Source organism: Camellia sinensis, chromosome 10, assembly GCF_055761805.1.
Source record: "Camellia sinensis isolate YWXY chromosome 10, ASM5576180v1, whole genome shotgun sequence".
Taxonomy (NCBI): domain Eukaryota; kingdom Viridiplantae; phylum Streptophyta; class Magnoliopsida; order Ericales; family Theaceae; genus Camellia; species Camellia sinensis.
Genome location: NC_138970.1, coordinates 95,066,110 through 95,086,562, shown reverse-complemented (window position 1 = coordinate 95,086,562; position 20,453 = coordinate 95,066,110). Strand labels below are relative to the sequence as shown.

Sequence of the window (20,453 nt, the reverse complement as noted above, 5' to 3'; positions counted from 1 at the left end):
GTCTTCGTCTCTTTCAGACCTCACCGTTGCATATTCTGCAACCAAAGATCAAGGATCTAAATTTCATTTTGGTTATCGAGGACATAAATCCACTGGTTACAGAGAAGGATCTTCTAATAGAGGTGGACGATATTTTCAAAGAGGAGGTCCTTTCAATCGTAGAAATGGAGGAGGCAGATATGTCTCTTCATCTCAGTACCAGCTTTCACAACAAAATTCCTCTTCTAATTCTTTGATATGTCAAATCTGTGGCAAGCCTAATCACACAGCCATTGATTGTCGGTATAGGATGGATTCTTCTTATACCGCAGCTCCTTCTTCTAATTCTTCTCCTAAAACTGCTTTTGTTGCTAGTGTACCTTCATCTTCATCAACTGCCAATTGGTATGTTGATTCTGCAGCTACAACTCATGTTACTCCAGATCTTGATAATCTACATCACTATCAACCATATTACGGTTCTGACCAAGTCGCTGTGGGCAATGGTAACTCCATTCCCATACAACATACAGGTCAAGGTATTCTTCCCACTCCTTCTCATCCTTTCAAGCTTAATAATATTTTTCATGTACCTTCTCTATCCTCCAATCTTCTTTCTGTTCATCAGCTCACATCTAATAATGATTACTATTACTTTTGATGACAAGTCTTTTGTGATTCAGGACAAGACTACTTCGATCCCTCTTTACAAAGGGGTCCATAGGCATGGCCTTTATCAAATTCCATCTACCATTCCTTCTCCCAAATTTTCTCTCCAACACAAGCCGGTTCATCTCCACCTGCTTGTATTGCCACTAATTCTGCTTCAACAACTGTTTGGCACACAAGGCTAGGTCATCATTCTTCCCAAAAGCTTCATGTGTTGCTTCAGAACTATCAGTTACATGTTTCCTCTCATTGTAATAAAACCTTATGCACACATTGTGCTGTAGCTAAGAGTCATAGACTCCCTTTTACTTTGTCAAATTCCTCTGTTAATAAGCCTCTCTCTGTTATTCATAGTGATGTATGGGGTCCATTCTCCTGTTCTAATTCTAGTTTTAAATACTATGTTCTGTTTGTGGATGAGTTTAGCAAGTTTACTTGGGTATATATCCTATGTGTAATAAAAGTGAAGTGTTTTCCAAATTTCAAGAGTTTAAAGTGTTTGTTGAGACTCAATTTGACACTAAACTTAAAGTGTTTCGCACTGATTGTGGTGGTGAGTTTACTGGCACTCAATTTGAGCAATTTCTTAAAAACCATGGTGTTATCCATCAACTCTCATGTCCTCATACTCCTCCTCAGAATGGAGTAGCTGAGCGCAAACATAGACATTTAATTACTACTACTATTACTCTTCTTCATCAATCAGCCCTACCATTCTCCTTTTGGTTTGATGCACTAGCCACTGTTGTGTTTCTTATCAATCGATTACCTAGTTCCAAATTGCATAATAAGACTCCATTTGAGATGTTGTTTCATCAATCTCCTGATTTTATTTTTCTCAAAAGTTTTGGTTGTCGATGTTTTCCTTGGCTCAAACCTTACACTTCCCACAAACTCCAACCCAGGTCTGTGCCATGTGTGTTTATTGGCTATCATCCTTCCATTAAGGGCTATAGGTGTTTTGATCCAATTTAAGGGAAAGTCTTTCTTTCTAGGCATGTTATCTTTGATGAGACTATCTTTCCTTTTGTCTCTCACTCTTCTCTACCTCCCTCTATTGTTCCTTCTTTATCTCAACTTCATGATTTCTTTTGGCCACCTCATTCTAGCCCATCCTCTCTGTCTCACTTCTCTGCTCCTAGTCCTAGGCCTTCTGTTTTTTGTCCAGTTGCAGCTGCTCCTGTGTCTATTCATACCACTGCTCGTGCTATTCCTGGTCCTGCTACTGCTGTATCTTCTACTGCTCCTATCTCTCCAGCTGGTGCTGCTACTCTGGTTCCTCCTGCCACTGCTCTTACTGTTCCTAATCCTCCTCCTACTGTGCCTATAGCGGCTCCTATCACTTCAGCTGCTGATCTTTCGCACTCCTCCCTTCCTATTGATTCTGTTCGCATTGATTTAAGTGCTTATGCTTCTTTAGTTTCTTCTCTTAACACTCATCCTGTTAATGTAAATTGTAAATTGTGTAAATTACCACACCACCAACTCCACCTACCATCTCCACTACCACCCACCACCTCCACTACCATCCACTACCACCACTCACCTACCTCACCTACTCCCAAATCCTCTCCTATATAATAGCTTGTAATATACAAAATATACATAACAATCTTGTAATATACACATCAATATATCAATCAATAATACATCAGTTTGTTTTACATGGTATCAGAGCAAGGTTGAGAAACTAGTAATTCCGCTTCACCGGCGGGCGGCAGCCTCGCCTTGGCCGCCCGCCGGACCTCTACACATACATTCCCCCGCTTATCCAACCCGACCCACCCCTTCCTCCCCACCCTTCTCGGATCCTTCGCGAAACATGACTCTCTGATGGATTCAGATGATGCGAAGACGTGATCACAGAGAATTTTCTCTCCATTGAAAAGCGTCTTCACGGCACTCTTCACAGCATTCAACCAATTGTTGATTTTCATCTCCAACCTCTCCCAATCCATCTTATGAATCTTCGAAGAGCTCAATTTCTCAACTCCGAGTCGATATATACCTTCATCGACTATCGGTTTTCGTATAATCTTATATATCTTCACGCATTCTTTTCCATATCCAGATGATATCATACACTCCGCAATTGATCTCAGATCAGTCATCGCAACAGTGGATTCATGCTCACCTTCTTCAATAGCATTAGCTGCGATCCGAATCTCATCCTCAGGCGCATCATCATCCTTATAATCAGACACGCTAGATCTCGTCGAGGCAAGCGATGATCTAGCCGAGACAGATTCAGGATCCAAATGAGCTCGATTTATCGACAGAATCTGATAAAACTCCTTCTGAAGCCGCTTCATCGCAATCTCCATCAGCTTCTCTTCGGTCCATGACTGATTCGGAAAAGCTGAGTCTAGGGGAAGGGTAGTGTGAAATTGAAGACGATGGTGACGCCTTCGTGGTAAAGAAAAGGCTTCTCATTCCTTTCCTCGGCATAATTCCTTCGCGACCCACCAGTTGTTGTTGGGTCAGACCAACCACGTCTTCTCTCCTTCAGCTTTCGGTACCTGTTCTGGATCTGGATCTGGCCAGATCAACCTCAAGGAGGGCAATCTCTCTTTCTCTCTCCATGGACTCCACCGCCGTCTCCGCCCCTAGCAACCTCCACATTCCGGTACCGCAGCCGCCGCCTAAGGTGGGTCTCCTCTCGGTTGGGGTGAAGATCTTCCAGCCCGAAGGCGTCGCAGCCTTGTACTCCGGCGTCTCCGCCACCATCCTCTGCCAGACTCTCTATTCCACCACCCAGACATGGACCGACCCCATCTCCGGAACCCTTTGCTTTCTCTCTCTCCTATCTCTCCAGATGATGATTTTCTGTGGGCCTATCTCTCCAGAGCATTTTCTCAAATCCAATCAAAAGCATTTTCTCTCTCTCTTTACTTTTTCCACTCCCACCACCCATTATCCTCGCCATTCCCTAATCCACATGGCCTTGTTCCCATCTTTTCATATAACCCATCATGCCTCCCACTCACTGAAATATTAAAACTATATCACACAACCACCGCAATGGTGCTCTTCTGCTCTTTTGGTTTTCACCAACGTAATGGGCCAGCTGTCCACTCCCGTTGCTCCACTTTCTTTATTTATTATTATTATTTTTTTTTTCATCTTTCTTTTTTTCTTAAAAAAAAAAAAAAAAAAAAAAAAATACAGATTTGCACAATACACTCATTTTATTCATATCGGGCTCCACCCTGATCCACATTTTACACACAAAAAAAAAAAAAAAAAAAAAAAACAACAACAACAACAACAAAAATACACAAACATCACCACAACAACAGCTTTGTTTTTCTTTTCTACAGACAGCCACCCACCGACCTACTCTGCCGCCGGTCTCTTCTTCTTACCTCCGTCCTGGGCGACTCTTGCCGGTGTTGCCTCCGTGTTTCCCACTCCACTGGGCACGATCACTCCACCCTGCTCCTCCACTGCAACATATGGCGGCCCTCCAAATCGGAACATCACGGTGGCCTTCCGCTTCAGCTCCTTGTTTTCTGCCCTTAGCACGCTTATCTCTGCTCGCGCATCCTTATACATGCGTTGGAGCAGAGCCAGCTGGGAGTTTAACTGCTGCACCTCATTTGCCCTACTCTGCAGCCGGTTCGACAAGTTTGTCACCGCAGTCATGGTTTCCACACATGACTTCAATGTATACTGATTGGCCTCCACATCCGACTGCACTGCCATTCTTTGCTCCACAGACCGCATCGGAAAGTTCAACGGAGCAAAACCGGAAGCGCTTGGTTGAGTTTCACTGGCCACCGCACCAGCTCTCTCTCCTGTGGACTCATTGAGATCGGGAAAGAGGGTGAGCAGTCCACGGGAAGACGAGGCCATTTTCTCTCAGCAAAACGACCTCTCTTTCTCAGCAAAACGAAGAATTTTTCAGCAAAACGACCTCTCTTTCTCAGCAAAACGAAGAATTTTTCAGAGGTCTCTCTCAGTTTTTCTGTCTCAGTTTCTGCCTCCTCCGCTTCGGTTTATAAAGACCATGACACAGAAGCAGCCACGCGCATCGCGCGCCTCTTGACGCCGACAACCTGGCACGCCTTTTCATGGCACGCCTTTTGATGAATCGGGAACGCCTTTTGATAGCACGCCTTTTTAGGGTGCGGGCACACCTTTTGAGGGCCCGACTTTTGAGGGCTCGATATCTACATCCATGTATATTTTTTGGGCAGCCTATATACACACTCATACAGTGTCTTCTACACCGGTCAGCTTTATCAATCCCTTTGTTTCAACCTCAACTAGGTTTCTATCTTTACACCTATTTGAGTTTGAGGGGGGGTTATACACAGTATCATGTATAAGTCGCTCATGGCGCACTGTGCACCACCACAACCTCTGTTATACCGGTCCGACATGACCCCGTAAACTGTCTTCTACAACGGTCCGACATGACCCCGTAAACTGTCCTTCTACAATGGTCCGACATGACCCCATAAACTGTCTTCTACAACGGTCTGACACGACCACACAGTGTCTGCTACAATGGTCCGACATGACCCCATAAACTGTCTTCTACAACGGTCTGACACGACCACACAGTGTCTGCTACAACGGTCCGACATGACCCCGTAAACTGTCTTCTACAACGGTCCGACATGACCCCGTAAACTGTCCTGCTACAACGGTCCGACATGACCCCATAAACTGTCTGCTACATCGGTCTGACACGACCATACCGTGTCTTCTATCCTGTTTTATTTTTCAGTTTATTTTTCTGTTTTGTGACTCTCTCCAAACTCAAGTTGGCTAGTGCCTATCCTCCTTGAGTTTGAGAGGGGCTGTTAATGTAAATTGTAAATTGTGTAAATTACCACACCACCAACTCCACCTACCATCTCCACTACCACCCACCACCTCCACTACCATCCACTACCACCACTCACCTACCTCACCTACTCCCAAATCCTCTCCTATATAATAGCTTGTAATATACAAAATATACATAACAATCTTGTAATATACACATCAATATATCAATCAATAATACATTATACCGGTTCGACATGACCCCGTAAACTGTCTTCTACAACGGTCCGACATGACCCCGTAAACTGTCCTTCTACAATGGTCCGACATGACCCCATAAACTGTCTTCTACAACGGTCTGACACGACCACACAGTGTCTGCTACAATGGTCCGACATGACCCCATAAACTGTCTTCTACAACGGTCTGACACGACCACACAGTGTCTGCTACAACGGTCCGACATGACCCCATAAACTGTCTGCTACATCGGTCTGACACGACCATACCGTGTCTCCTATCCCGTTTTATTTTTCAGTTTATTTTTCTGTTTTGTGACTCTCTCCAAACTCAAGTTGGCTAGTGCCTATCCTCCTTGAGTTTGAGGGGGGCTGTTAATGTAAATTGTAAATTGTGTAAATTACCACACCACCAACTCCACCTACCATCTCCACTACCACCCACCACCTCCATTACCATCCACTACCACCACTCACCTACCTCACCTACTCCCAAATCCTCTCCTATATAATAGCTTGTAATATACAAAATATACATAACAATCTTGTAATATACACATCAATATATCAATCAATAATACATCAGTTTGTTTTACACATCCCATGGTCACTCGGTCTAAACATAATCTTCACATTCATTTGACTGTTTCTTCTTCTCCTGATTCTTCTCTGATTAAACCTTTCACATGGTCTGAGGCTCTTACTATCCCTGCTTGGGCTGCTGCTATGTCTGAAGAATTTCAAGCTAATCAACGCCAAAAGACTTTGCGTTTTGGTTCCTCCTCCTAGTCACAAACATGTTATTGGCTTCAAATGGGTTTTTCGTCTCAAGAAAAATTCTGATGGCTCTGTTGCTCGCCATAAAGCTCGATTGGTTGCTAAGGGATATCTTCAGGAGGAAGGCATTGATTATCATGAAACTTTTAGCCTTGTGGCTAAACAACCCACTGTCCGTATTTTTCTTAGTGTTGCTCTTCACTTCAACTGGCCAATTAAGCAACTGGATATCTCAAATGCTTTTCTTCATGGCATTCTTGAGGAATAAGTGTTTATGGAACAGCCACCTGGTTTTGCAGATTCTATTTATCCTTCCCATGTGTGTAAATTGGAAAAAGCTCTTTATGGTCTTAAACAGGCTCCACATGCATGGTACTCCACTTTTTCCTCATTTTTACTCACTTCTGGCTTTGTTAACAGTCGTTGTGATTCATCTTTATTCATTCATCACTCTTCTTCTTCAATCATTCTGTTGTTGGTGTATGTGGATGACATTCTTATTACTGGGAGTGACTCTGCTCAAATTGCCAAGCTTATCACCCATATGCATTCTGCATTTTCCATGAAAGAACTGGGTCTCATTGCTTATTTTCTTGGTATATCTTTGTTACCTACTTCAGATGGTCTGTTTTTGTCTCAACGCAAGTATGCCTCTGAAATACTTGCCAAAGCTGGCATGACAAACTGTAAATCTTATGCTTCTCCTATGGCTACTAAGCCTTCCTCTTCTCTTGATCTTTCCACTCCCTTTGCTCAGCTTGCTTTACATCGTAGCTTGGTGGGTGGTTTACCAGACCTGACATTGCATTTGTTGTCAATCATGCGTGTCAATTTATGCATGCTCCAATTGTGGCTCACTTTAATCTTGTCAAGAGGCTTCTACGTTATCTTCATGGTACTCTGCATTATGGCCTTATTTTTACTGCTGGTTCATTGGATCTTCATGCCTTTTTGGATGCGGATTGGGCTGGCAATGTGCATGACCGCAAATCTACCTCTGGGTATTGTGTTTTTCTCGGTTCAAATCTTGTATCTTGGGTTGCTAAGAAGCAGAGCACTATATCTCGTTCCTCCACTGAAGCAGAATACAGGGCTCTTGCTCAGGCTGCTTCTTGAACTAACTTGGCTTCAGATGTTTCTTACTGAGTTACATCTACCTTCTGGTGTGCCTACGCTTTGGTGCGATAATCTTTCGGTGATCAGCTTGGCCTCAAATCCTGTTTTCCATGCCGACACAAAACATATCGTTGTGGATTATCATTATGTGTGTGAACAGGTAGTTTCCAAGAAACTTGTTGTCAAACATGTTGGTTCTTCTGGCCAACTTGCTGATATCTTCACTAAGCCTCTTTCCTCTGCTCGCTTTGCTTATCTTCAGCACAAGCTCATGGTTCGTGCCTCCCCTCTTCGCTTGCGGGGGCCTGATGAGGTAACAGCCACAGCCACACAAGCTGAACAAATAAAGCTCAAGCACTGTAATTAGATAGGCTCAGTTCAGTTAGTTCAGTTGTATCAAGTTGAGTTGTATCAAGTCTGTTGTAACTGTTTTCTGTTACATAGTTAGATATAGGATAGCTACATAACAATCTCTAATCTGGTATAAATAGTAAACTCTGTACTCAAGATCTTTTATCAAAAGATATTTTCGTTTATGATACAAATTCTTCAGATCAAACCCCAAAAGGAGCAATGCTGTAAAATATTAGGGAGAGATCATGGTTCATGCACTGTTCAGATTTAAACAATAAAAATGCATTTAAGCTGAAGATATGCCAAAAATGGAAAGTAACAAGAGTGGATGAATAGGAAAAACAAACTAACAAAATAACACTTGGAAATTTGGTCTACCAAAATAAAAAAACATACCAAAAAATTTGTGAACTGACTCAGCTTGTACATCAGGCATGCCTTCAAGATGCGATAATGTATCATGTGGATCAACCACTCCTAGTGCCACAAGGTCATCCCATCTGTTAATAGTTGCCTCAATAACAACTTGGTCCATGTGCACCTCCAATTGTGAGTAAAATGTGTTATATGGTGCCACCTAATGGAAATTTGTTTGAAAAAGAAAAAACGTATTAAAAGCCAATATTTAACAGTGCTTGAAAATAAAGCAGCAGAAAAATTTATGACCAAAACAAATTGACAGCATCAAAAGACACAGCTTATGCACCAATGAGACCATTAGAGGTGAAGAAAATTAATTACTTCAATGTTGTTTTTGGGTCTTGGATTGTGAAAGGATTTGCGGATGGAAAAGATAAGAAGGAATTTGTGAAAATAAATTAGCTTCTATTTCATTCACTTTTCCCTGCACAAATCCAAGATCCAAACACAGTTTTAGAATTTGAAACTAGAGAGTAAATTATTTAGACCATCAGAACTACAGATCAGTTCAGTAGGCAATATAGAGTCAATGTCAAATTCATTCCAGTAGAGCAAAATATAAAATTAATTTTAGTCTAGGAATGCACCTCCAAGTGGCATGTAACCACTCAATCTCTATAATCAGAATAATTGGATGAGTATGTAAAACACATGAAAACAGAGGTAAAAGAATTTGGATGTCCACAAAAAATTACAAGTCCATTCTCTTGTGAAAGGTTAGTAACTAGATTGAAATATACATGTGATCATATTTCTATCCAACACAGCTACTATTCAAAGTAAACTTTGAGAAAGACATATTTGTTCTCATCCCATCGAAAACAGTGTACAAATTCCAGGTTCTATGCAAAATGGAGTACTCTCAATCAAGTACATGGGGCACTAAAACAACCATTGAAGTCAATTAAATTTTACAGACTCATCCAAATGTACAAAAATATAGACAACTACACAGTACCCAATCAATTAAATCAAAAACTTAACATAGCAATTGTTGGCACAGTATCCATCGAGAGAAAGAAAAAAAAAAAAGGATTTTAATTGACTTCTTTGCACAATTGACAATTCACAAGCTATGATTAGAAGAAAGAGGAATGAAGACTGCTAAAACATGTCACACACCTACAGCTTATGGTTGTCACCAACAATAAGAGGTCTGGTCTGAGAGTTAAGTAGGTTAATGGACTAATAATACTTAATTAATATATATTTTTTTTATCAATAATTGGTTAGTCATATAAATAAAAAATAATTTTATCATCACTTTTATGTTAAAATGCATATTTTATCTTATTTGTCTTTATGTTTTCACACCACTTGCAATAGTTTTAATTTCATTGGCCTTACTAAAAAAAAAAATCAATAAAATTATATAAAAATTGTAAAACTTATTATATTTTTTTCAATTCTTTGGGACGCCAATGTAATTTACTTTGTTATAGTTCATTCCCTTTCATCTCTTTTCTATGTCTCCTATTGAGTCTTTTTGTCTCTCAACCACTTAACAAAGTGAGTCAAATATTATCCTAATAACAGAATTTTTCATTACGTCTTAAGTACTACATAGACAATACCACATAATATTTCGTGACTACCAATTTGGCCGTTGTGTCTAACAACGAAAGCTTTCATGATTCACAAAATTTATATAGAGAGTGATAAAATAATGCAACTGCAATTAAAATATTATTTCAAAACAAACTACCCACTAAAATAACATATATTAAATTCCATGACCACATCAATTGCGTGGTATTTTGTGTTCCTTATTGTAAATTAATGATAGAAAAAAGAAAAATAGTTTCACACACTATTTAAACCACCCCTATAGGGTATGCCAGTTTGAGGGATCCATGAATCTCCATCAATGAGCTTAGACACTGTAAAAGGGGTAGCTTCAGCTGCACTTTGGAAGACCTTATACCCTGACAATTTTGCCCTTCTACTAGTATTTGCCCCGGGGCCTCGGTTATTGTACTCCGCGAACATCAAAATCGTGTTATTACAACACCATGTCCATCCCTCCGGTGGCACGATTTCATCCAAATACGATTCCATGAACACTACCGTGGCATAATTTTGCCACGGCCGCCCTAGAAAAGCCTTCACTTCCTTTTTGCGTGACCTAAGTTCTGGTGCAACGTTGATTGTGCAATTTTGGAATGAAAATCCAAAATTAGTCGATGCTGGATTGGGTTTCCCACCGTTAGCGGTAATCACATTAGCAGGTGAGAGTCGACGAACGTAGATGCCACAATCTTGGAACACGGCTGAGGCAAAACCAAAAATGAAATCGACAGTGCCTGAAATTTCACAGTTTTTGTAAAACTGTGAATTTGTGTTTGCCAATAGGGTGTCTTGGTAACCCATGAAAATGCACTTGTAAAATGCGGAGTGATTTGCATTGTTGTTGAGTGCAACTGCTTGACCACTGTTTATTGGAGCTGAGTTCTCAATGGTTAAAGACTGGCCGATAAAGCCTTCCCCATCAACAGCTGTAAAAACAAAAATCTATCAGTAATTCGAATTCGAGATTAGTCAAGGTACTCCGAATATCCGGTTATTAAGAAACATACTATATATTTAGAATTTTACTCAAAAATATCAATATGTGTTTCAAATTCATTTAAGTTTAAACCTCACAATATATCAATTCAATTTCAACCATAAATTCATTACTGAAAATGTATACATATGTTAGGCTAAAGAGGATGATGAGAATATAACCAAAACTTCAACCATGCAGGCTAGATTCAAAAATAAATATGGAAAAATTACAACCCATATAGTGTTAGAAAAATAATTACAAATTCATTGAAAAACTTATGATTTTAATTATTAATATTAATACATTTTTTTACTAATCTATAAATATTTTTATAAAAATAAACTGATTTGTAATTTCCTCAATAAATATTATCAACACTTGTTTTTCCAACTTTTTTCATGCAAAAAGATTTAACTTTTTAAAAACATACTGGTAAAAAAAATTACTTCATCAACCCTAAACACATGCAAACTAAAAAACAACCAAAATAGAATTGCTTGCAAGAGAGTGAGTGAAGTTTACTCATTGTAGCAGACTGTGGAGTTCCAAATCCCATGGCATTACTCCGGTTACCCGTAATTTTTGTGGTGGCAGCGTCATCACCAATCAGAGCAATGTTAGTCTTGTCCTCTCCCACCACCACATATTCACTGTAAACCCCCGGCTTGACGCGGATATAATACCTATCATATTCATAAAACGTAGTAAATAATTTTGTTTTACTTTTTTCAATAATATCTTTCTTCTTTTCTTTTTTTTTTTAAGTACTGAAAGTTTGTTGTCAGTTGTTAAATAATACCTGTTGGTTACACTGATATGCATAGGAGCAGCAGCAATCGCATCGTTGATGTGTCTGTAATTTCCCGAGCCATCTTGTGCAACTGTTGCATTGAAGATAATGTTGGTCTGAAGTGAAATGGTGGTTTGAGTTGAGCACAAAAAGAAGAACACAACGACGATGAAGACGATGGATGAGGAAGAAGCAAACTTTGACTCCATTGCAAGGATTTAAAACTGAGATTGACTTAAACTATATGGATAGAGTTTATGAGTACTTTGTAAAGAATGTAGTGACTTTGCATGGTGTGCATGGTTCTTATATAGAACAATTTTACAATAAGAATTGCCAAAAAAATTAATTTTGGATTGGATAGACGACTGGACTTTTCATCTTTCCACTTGATGTTATACATAATCCAATTTTTTTATTAGATTTTCTTATGAATAGAATTTTCTCATCATCCATTAGATTTTTATTAGATTTTCTTGTGAGTAGAATTTTCTTATCAGTCATTAGATTCATTTTTTTTTTTATCTGGATATAATTAAATTTGGTAAGAAATCTATAAAGAATTTTCCTCAAAAAATAAAGTATGTATCCACTGCAATGGATAAAGCTACGTCCATGCTCTTTGTTTGCCTAGTCAGATGATTTATTTCAACCATATAATAACACAACCTATTACTAAACTTTCCTTAAAGTTACGTAAACATCATAAAATTTCATTATATATTGCATGGTTTTCTCGAAAAAATCAGCTTTTTGGCAATTATTAAGTATATTTTGGACTAATCATAAAATGACATGTGTATTCCAAGTGTTATAAAATTAAGAAAATATATTTAAAAAATATGTATTGAGCTTTTGAACCTCAAAGATACTACAATGTTTTTGCTTATATTATATAATAATAATTATAAATATAATTTTTACAGCTTATATTGTTTGAAAACACGTTGCATGGTTTAGGAAAGTAAAAAAAACGCTGAAACGTGGAATTTGATAGGTTTTATTGATATTATTTTATCGTTATTATGGAAAAAACTTTTTGATAGATTTTATTGATATGGTTGTATTCAACATTATTATGGAAATTTCTTTTATTGGTCACATATATTATTTTTTTTTTATTTTATAATAATAGGCATTATTGAAATTATCAATAGAAGATGAAACGTGGCAGTTTCCTTAATCTCATTTTTTATATGCAGTAATTTCTTTTCTTTTCTTTTTTTAAAGATTAGAACATGTGTAGAGTATGAGTTGTAATTATAATCAATAGTGACATAAGGTTAATTCCATCCAAATTAAAATTTCAAATTAAAAAAATAAAAAAATAAACTACACTAATATCTTTTGAAGTTTAAAAAAATTACACAAAGTTCTACAAGTTTAATATAATTATATTATGGTAATTTAGGCTCTATTTGAATTTTTTCAAAAAAACAAAATAAGGGTGAATTTGTGGAGAAGAAAAAAAGTGAAAAAAAAGTACTTTTATTTTATTCACTTTTCTCTTGATTTGTTTTTTTCCCCCACCTTTGTATGGTATAATTCAGATTTTAAATTAATTTGAACGTTAGATTGAATATTATGAGTATTTGTCATTTTAAGAATTGCTCTTGATCTATTTGGCAATATAATTGTTTTGTAACAAAAAAAAATGAAAAATTAAACGTATATAAAATTTAAATTTACGGTGTATACTTTGATTTGATATGGTTAAGCCGCACATAAAATAAATCTAATTCATACATTATAAATTATAGTCACTTTTGTGATTCTTTTTTTTGGATATACAGTGTTCTTGATTTTAGTAATTTTTAAATTTTTTGACTTTTTAAAAAGCTTTAAAAAAGAGATTTGGGAAGTCGCTCAAAAAATCATTTTTTGTGAGACAATTTTCTTTATGTATTGTTTGACTTTTTTTTAACTGATCATAAAAAAATACGTGACTTTAACCCAAGGATTAGATCAGTTTAATAAGATAACGGTTTGCGTAACTGAAAGTTCCGAATTCGAAACTTATATCAACTTTCTTATAGTCCTTGACTAAAATTGAGGGGTGAAGGGTGAGTTCCTCGACATCCTTCCTTGAGTTGGCTCGTGAGGTCGGTTCATAAATGAGCTAGGCCTTGAGAGTTCCCAGACCATCAAACTTTAAAATAAAAAGAGACTTTTTGACATTTTATAACTCATCCCCAAATGTCCGCATAATTACATATGACCTTAACAATACTCTAATAGGTATGTTTACACAATTTTTAGTGTCCTATTTTATTAGGAATTTTTATTTATTTATTTATTTATTTTTAATCTTGTCATAGAATCAAATTTAGAATGCTTATACTAGAGATGAGATGGACTCAATTTGTAAGTGTTTTATTATTATTAATTTTTTTGATTTTGATCAGAAAAATAAAACTTTTATTTATGACCATGACTGATGATGGTGGTTTCATATGGATTTGGTGGTATACATATTATACGCGTGCATTATATTTCAATTTTTGAATTGTTCGTTGAATGAAAAATATTAATTGGTTACAAAAATTGATTAGCTGTTATGATGATATATTTATTTTATTTAGGTAATATTTTTGAAAATCAAAATTATGTGACAAAATTTTAAAAAACTGTTTTGAATTATGTGTTTTATAAAATACAACTATGCTATAACGTTCCATATGCCTACTCTGAGTGATTTAAATCATCTAGCTTGGAAAAAATAATTCTATCCACATAGAACGTGCCTAGGTCATAGAGTTGGCTTCGGCGGTGTTGGCTTTCAAATATTTTTTATTTTTTATTCTATATTTTATAGATTAGTAACGTCTTAATTATTTTAATTTGTCAAAAACGAAAGGCATTTTTTGAAGGCATGGAGTGCAACTTGTGGATCAACATCGAACGGTCCTAATATGATCATACCTGGAAACAAGACATTCTTGGTGAAGCAACCGGTCCGATTGAAGGTCCATGCAAGTCCTCTATGTTCAGGTATTTATTTATTAAAACTCATGATTTTCATTTTATTTTTTTCAATTATATTTTAAATCATTTTATTTATATGTGTGTGTGTGTACTTTATATTGCAATTTTTTCTTGATATTTTTCCCCCCCTTGTTTTAAAGTCAGTAGTACTAATACGGAAACAAGTCATAGGATGAGACACATGGCTGGTTTAACAATTACGTTTTTAATAATTTTATTCTTTTTCCTTTTTTTAATAATTTTTTAAGATAAAATTATTGGTAAAAACGTTACATTTTGATATTGAAAAGCTGGGGTGGGGTTTGGAATTGTCTTTGGTGTTTAAAAAAATACAGTTTTTAGATCTTCAAAATTGAAAGTACTTGAAATTTAAAAAATAATAATAATAACTTTAAAATTTTTACCAAAACTAAAAAATAAAAAATAACCTTTAAGCACTTGCCAAAGATGATGTGTCTTGTTAAAAAAGCAACTCTTTTTTTTTTTTTTTAATCTTGTCATCTAAATTAGCATATTTTTTAGTAACGATTTTTTGCCCAAACATGCAATTTTTTTTTCCCTTTTATTTAAATAGACGGAAAAAAATTTTTAATAGTAACCAAACAGAGACACACTGCATGCAAGTTTCACGTTTATTGTGTTTTTGTGACTTATTTTTACATTAATATTCTTTTTTTATATAATAACTTTAAAATACCCAACAATTCTGCTGTGATTATAATGCAATTTTCCTCTTTTTTTTCATTGATGAAATACAGGTTTGGGGTGACATTAAAGCACCAGACATGATGAATTTTGGTGATATTAACTCTCATACTTGGCTTGTTTTCTCAAATGTTGATGGGCTTATTGTCAATGGAACTGGACAAATTGATGGCATTGGAAAATCTTGGTGGGATTCCTGTCCAAAGGTGGGTTCTGTTTAGATGTGAGAAAAAATAATAATAATAATAATAATAATTGGAGTTTTTCATCTTGGTTAGAAAATAAATAAAAAAAATATTATTGCAATTCTCACTTTTTATTTGGATGGACAATGATTAAAAGAGGAGGATACACGTGTTTTTTTTTTTTTAAATTTTAATTTCCTCTATGTTTAGGGTGTTAGTTTAGGTATTATAATTTTTTTTGTAAAGAGTAATTTTAGTTTTTCAATAAATCTTACAACTTTTGATGAAAAATAAGACTTACGTTTGGAGTTATTTGTTTTTCTCACCAATTTTCTTTCTTTCTTGAAATTATTCACCTTATTAATCATACAAACAAGGGTTGATAAAAAAATCTCATTCTCTTTGAATCTTTTCTTTTCCCACCAAACCCTCAATCCAAAATAGAGTGTTACTTATTAATCTCATCTAATCCTAATTAAACTTATGCATAGCACGAGATTATCTATATGTCTCAAATCCCTGTTCCTTTGCTCTAAAACATTCAAAATTGTTTGGATTATGCTCATTTAATTTTACTGTATCATTCTTGTAAAAAAATTTATATAGAATTTTTATTTGTACATCATTACTCATTTGAAAATTTTCTTACATGTGTTCTCAATTTTCATCTACAGGGAACAAATTGCAAGACGAGGCCTGCTGTAAGTAAAAATTTCTATTTTTACTCTCGGGCAATTTATATTGTTTATTGGCTCATACTCATGAAAGCATGCTTATTAAAAAAAAAAAACATTAATTTTTTTTTTATAAAATAATAAATCAACGTCTTTGATCCTAAACCCAATATTTTTATTTTTATTTTAAACAAGTTTAAAAATTCTCTTTGAGTTTAAGAAAATACTACATGGTGGGTATCTTGAAAAATTAGAGTAAATTGTTATAAGCATGTATTAGAAGCACATATTATTCTTAAATTAAAGATGTTTGAGCTCAAACAGTTACAATTTTCATTGCCAGGCTTTGACGTTCAATCGGTGTAACAACCTTCAGCTAAGTGGATTGAGGCATGTCGATAGCGCAAATAACCACATTTCGATTACCAACTATGCAGTTGCCACCATCTCAAACATTCATATAACTGCACCTAAAACTAGCCCTAACACCGATGGCATTGACATCAGCAATTCCACCCGTATTCAGATTCACGATTCTTACATTGGAACTGGTTTCATTTTTTAAAAACTTTTTATTTGGTCTTTTTAGCAGTTTTCCTTCATTTGATGTTTGTTGCTCAGTACATATTTACTTGTTTGAATTTTATCCAAAAAAAAAAAAAAATTGCAATAATTGTAGGTGATGACTGCATTGCTATGATTAATGGCTGCAAATTTATCAACATTACTGGCGTAAATTGCGGTCCAGGCCATGGAATAAGGTCAAAATTCTCATTAAAATGAATCTTATTTACAAAATTGCTTCCACTACATAATTTTACGAAAAAATTATGCATAAACTTTCATAAGAATAATAAATTTAAGTTCCAACGAGTTATTTTTTGAATATATATATATATATATTTCTTTTCTTTTGTTTGTTAGCATTGGAAGCTTGGGAAAAAATGGAAGTAGCTACAGTGGAAGAACTACTTGTGAACAATTGTACCTTCAATGGAACTCAAAATGTGGGGCAAGGATCAAGACATGGCAAGTAAGAAACTCAAACTAAGTTTAGAAATTAATTTAATCTGACTTTATTTGCCTTAATTATATATTTTGTTCACCATTCCTTTTCTCAAATTCATATGTTGATTTTTTGTGTGTTTTTTAGGGCGGGTCTGGATATGCTAAGATAATTTCTTTTGTTGACATTATACTTATTGAAACAGACAACCCTATATTGATCAACCAGTATTATTGTCCACATGACCCTTGCAAAAATGAAGTAAGAGTATATACCTTGGATTAGTACATACATTATTATCAATACCTTATATCGTTATGTACATTTGTTGTTGTTGTTGTTTATCATTTTTTTTTTAATTTACTAATGATGAAATTGATATTTGTATATACATAATTTACTAATGATGAAATCGATTAGTATATACATAATTTACTACCGCATCGATTTTCATAATTCCGGAAAGAGATTTGAATTACACTGTCTACTATGATGCGTCCGAGAATGGACTTGGTTGTGTCTTGATGCAAGAGGGAAAAGTTGTGGCCTACGGTTTACGACAATTGAAAACTCATAAGAAAAATTACCCCACCCATGATCTAGAATTAGCAGCAGTGATTTTTGCTTTGAAAAATTGGAGGCATTACTTGTACGGTGAGAAATTTGAAGTCTTCTCCGATCATAAGAGTCTAAAGTATTTGTTTTCTCAAAAATACTTGAATTTACGACAATGGAGGTGGATGAAATTTATGGAGGATTATGACTTTGAGTTACACTATCATCCAAGGAAGGCCAATGTGGTGGCCGATGCTTTGAGTCAAAAATTTGTGAGTAGTTTGGCAAGTGTGACCATTCGAGAATGGGATATGCTAGATGTTATTGGCAAGTTTGATTTGCACTTGGGTGAGTCCGGAGAGAGTGCTATCTTATTTATTTTAAATGCTCAACCTACCTGTAGACACCCCATTTTTGACCGACCTTAAGACTTAGACGTCACCAGTTGAGCGCTCGGTGATGTTGCATATTGTGCTCGTTCTGAGGTTTCAGAGTCTCGGCTGCGAGCCTTGTCTCCAGACTTCGGGGCTCTTTTGTGCTTTGCCTCGGTTTGCGAATCAAATCCTGTTTTCTTTGTTTTCTCTTCCTGAAGGAAGGGAGAGGTCTCGTAGATCATCTCTCAGTGGCCGTAGGCTACGTTTCGTGGTCGTAGGCCTTTTTTCCCGTTTGAAGCCCAGTTTCCGATTTTTCGGAGCCGTCAGCCGTGTGCCTCAATTCGGGACTGCTTAACCACCTCCGTTTGCTCTGGTTTTTGGCATACACCTTATTTCCTCCCTTTTGAGGGACATTGTGGTCTGAAAGACCAACTTCGTGGTCATACGCCACTTCCAATGCCTAACAGCCTGTTTTCGGCCCCGAACCGCGCATTTTGGCCCCCGAACCTTCGTTTTGCATCCGTTTTGGTCCATTTTTGGTGGGGACCCTATTTTCACTATTAGGAGAGTGGTGGGATGGTGGCCGGCCACCTATTCCCCTGAAAAGCCAATTTTCTCATTTTCTCTTTCCAAAAGCCGATTTTTCTGGCAAAAAGCTGGCTTTTCCCACTTTTGAGCCACATTTTCTGGCTTTTCATACCACCATTGTGATCTACTCATCTGGGAGGCCACCAATATGGGTAGGCCTACCAGTAGTTCACCTTGACCCTTTTGAGCCTTGTTTAAAAGCTAGATTTTCTCTCTCCTGGGTCACTTTTTCTAGTTTTTCTCCACAGGGTTGTGATCTACTCATCTAGGAGGCCACCTTTCTGGGTAGGCCGACCAGCAGTTATTCATGAACCTTTTGACCCCTGGTCGACCGACCAGGGGGAGTGGCCGGCAGGCCACTTGAACTGGCCGGCCTGCTTATTGCTTTTCCTCTCTTTAAGTGTAATCCAGCTGTGCCAGCCGGAGATCACTTGGGGCATCCTCCATACACGTGTATGGAGGATCTTTCAAGCTTCCAAAAGAAGCTTTGGCCTCTCTTCTCTATAAGAGAGGCCCTCCTCTTTGTTCATAAGGGTTAGACATTTTTTGACCAAGGCTTATACACCTCTCCCTCCATTGCTACCATTGCAAGCTCCAAAACCCTAACTTCCTTGGTCCATTTACACTACAACCCATAGCACCACACCACCATCATCCATTCCAGCCCTTTGGAAGTCATTTGCAGAGGTTGAAAGCTCATTTCCTTGGACCAAAGGCTACTGGAAAGTTAGGCTACAAGGGTAAGCTCCTATTCTCCCTATTTTTTCACTATTTTGTTCAATATCTTAGCCCTTTTTTCTTACATTTTTGGACTTCGTCCTGAACTAAAAAAAGTCTTATTTTGAGCTCATATTCATGTTTGATTAAGGACTTTTCTCTGTTTGAAATCTTCTACTCCCCCTTTGTGCTTTATCCCTCTTTTGGGGCTTATTTTGCATGATATATTAGCCCTATTTCTGAGAATTTCTGGGCTTCGAGGCAAACTGTGAAGTACCTTATTTTGAGCCCCTCTCCAACTTTGTTGAAGGAATCTTCACTGTTTGAGGCCATCTACTGCCCCTTTCCCTTTATCTCTCTTTTAGGGCGATTTTTGCATCATATTTTAGCATTACTTGTGAGCATATTTGAGATTTACCATAAACTATAAAGTATCTTGTTTTGAGCCCCTCTTCAACTTTGTTGAAGGGCTCTTTTCTGTTTGAGGCCTTTTGCTGCCCTGTTTGTTCAATCTCTCTTTTAGGGCTGTTTTTGCATGATACATTAGCCCTATTTTTGAGCCATTTTAGACCTCGACCTAAACTGAAAAAAATCTTGTTTTGACATCATCTTTATGTTTGATTAAGGTCTATTCTCTGTTTGGGGTCATCTTCCCCTATGCATGCTTCATTCCTTCATGATTAGGGCCATGCGTTAGAGCACTTGCATTGGCCATGGTTTGGCCTCTTAGCCACTGAAATCCAGTAGATTTTCAGTGGCTTTGATGCATTTTTGAGGGCCAAAATTAGAGGGGGGCGACCCCCTCTCTCCTTGTTTTGTTTGGGGATCTTTTGGGCCTCCCAAAGGGACCCCATTTTTCATGCATCGAAGTCACTTTCCAGGCCTCATTTTGAGGGTTTTGAGGTCTTCCTTGGCTCTGTTCAATGCCCATTTTCCCATATTTTAGGTCTACAACGCATGTGTAGAACAATCTCATTCAAGGCCCTTCAAAGAGGC

General features: G+C 36.9%; 1 protein-coding gene and 2 pseudogenes across 1 annotated transcript; 1 reads left to right on the top strand and 2 right to left on the bottom strand.

Annotated features, from left to right (window-relative positions):
* Nucleotides 1-2,077: 2,077 nt before the first annotated feature.
* Nucleotides 2,078-2,972, bottom strand: LOC145800562 (exocyst complex component EXO70H1 pseudogene; annotated as a pseudogene).
* Nucleotides 2,973-8,110: 5,138 nt separating this feature from the next.
* Nucleotides 8,111-11,877, bottom strand: LOC114284684 (pectinesterase-like). The gene is made up of 5 exons (XM_082890263.1): nucleotides 11,678-11,877; nucleotides 11,401-11,561; nucleotides 10,140-10,825; nucleotides 8,338-8,487; nucleotides 8,111-8,167 (listed from the first exon to the last, which is right to left on the bottom strand). Exons 1-5 carry the CDS (start codon nucleotides 11,875-11,877, stop codon nucleotides 8,111-8,113), a joined length of 1,254 nt encoding a protein of 417 aa, XP_082746389.1.
* A 2,703-nt stretch (nucleotides 11,878-14,580) lies between these two features.
* Nucleotides 14,581-17,508, top strand: LOC114284683 (putative polygalacturonase At3g15720; annotated as a pseudogene).
* The last annotated feature ends 2,945 nt before the right edge of the window (nucleotides 17,509-20,453 follow it).

Bases quoted from the DNA above. Each gene is read 5' to 3' on its own strand.
- LOC114284684 (XM_082890263.1), bottom strand. From the start codon at position 11,877: ATGGAGTCAAAGTTTGCTTCTTCCTCATCCATCGTCTTCATCGTCGTT. The intron at 10,826-11,400 runs GTAAACTTCACT...TTGTTTTTACAG, and splicing joins TCCACAGTCTGCTACAATGA to CTGTTGATGGGGAAGGCTTT. The intron at 8,488-10,139 runs GTGTGAAACTAT...AATTTCCATTAG, and splicing joins ATAGGGGTGGTTTAAATAGT to GTGGCACCATATAACACATT.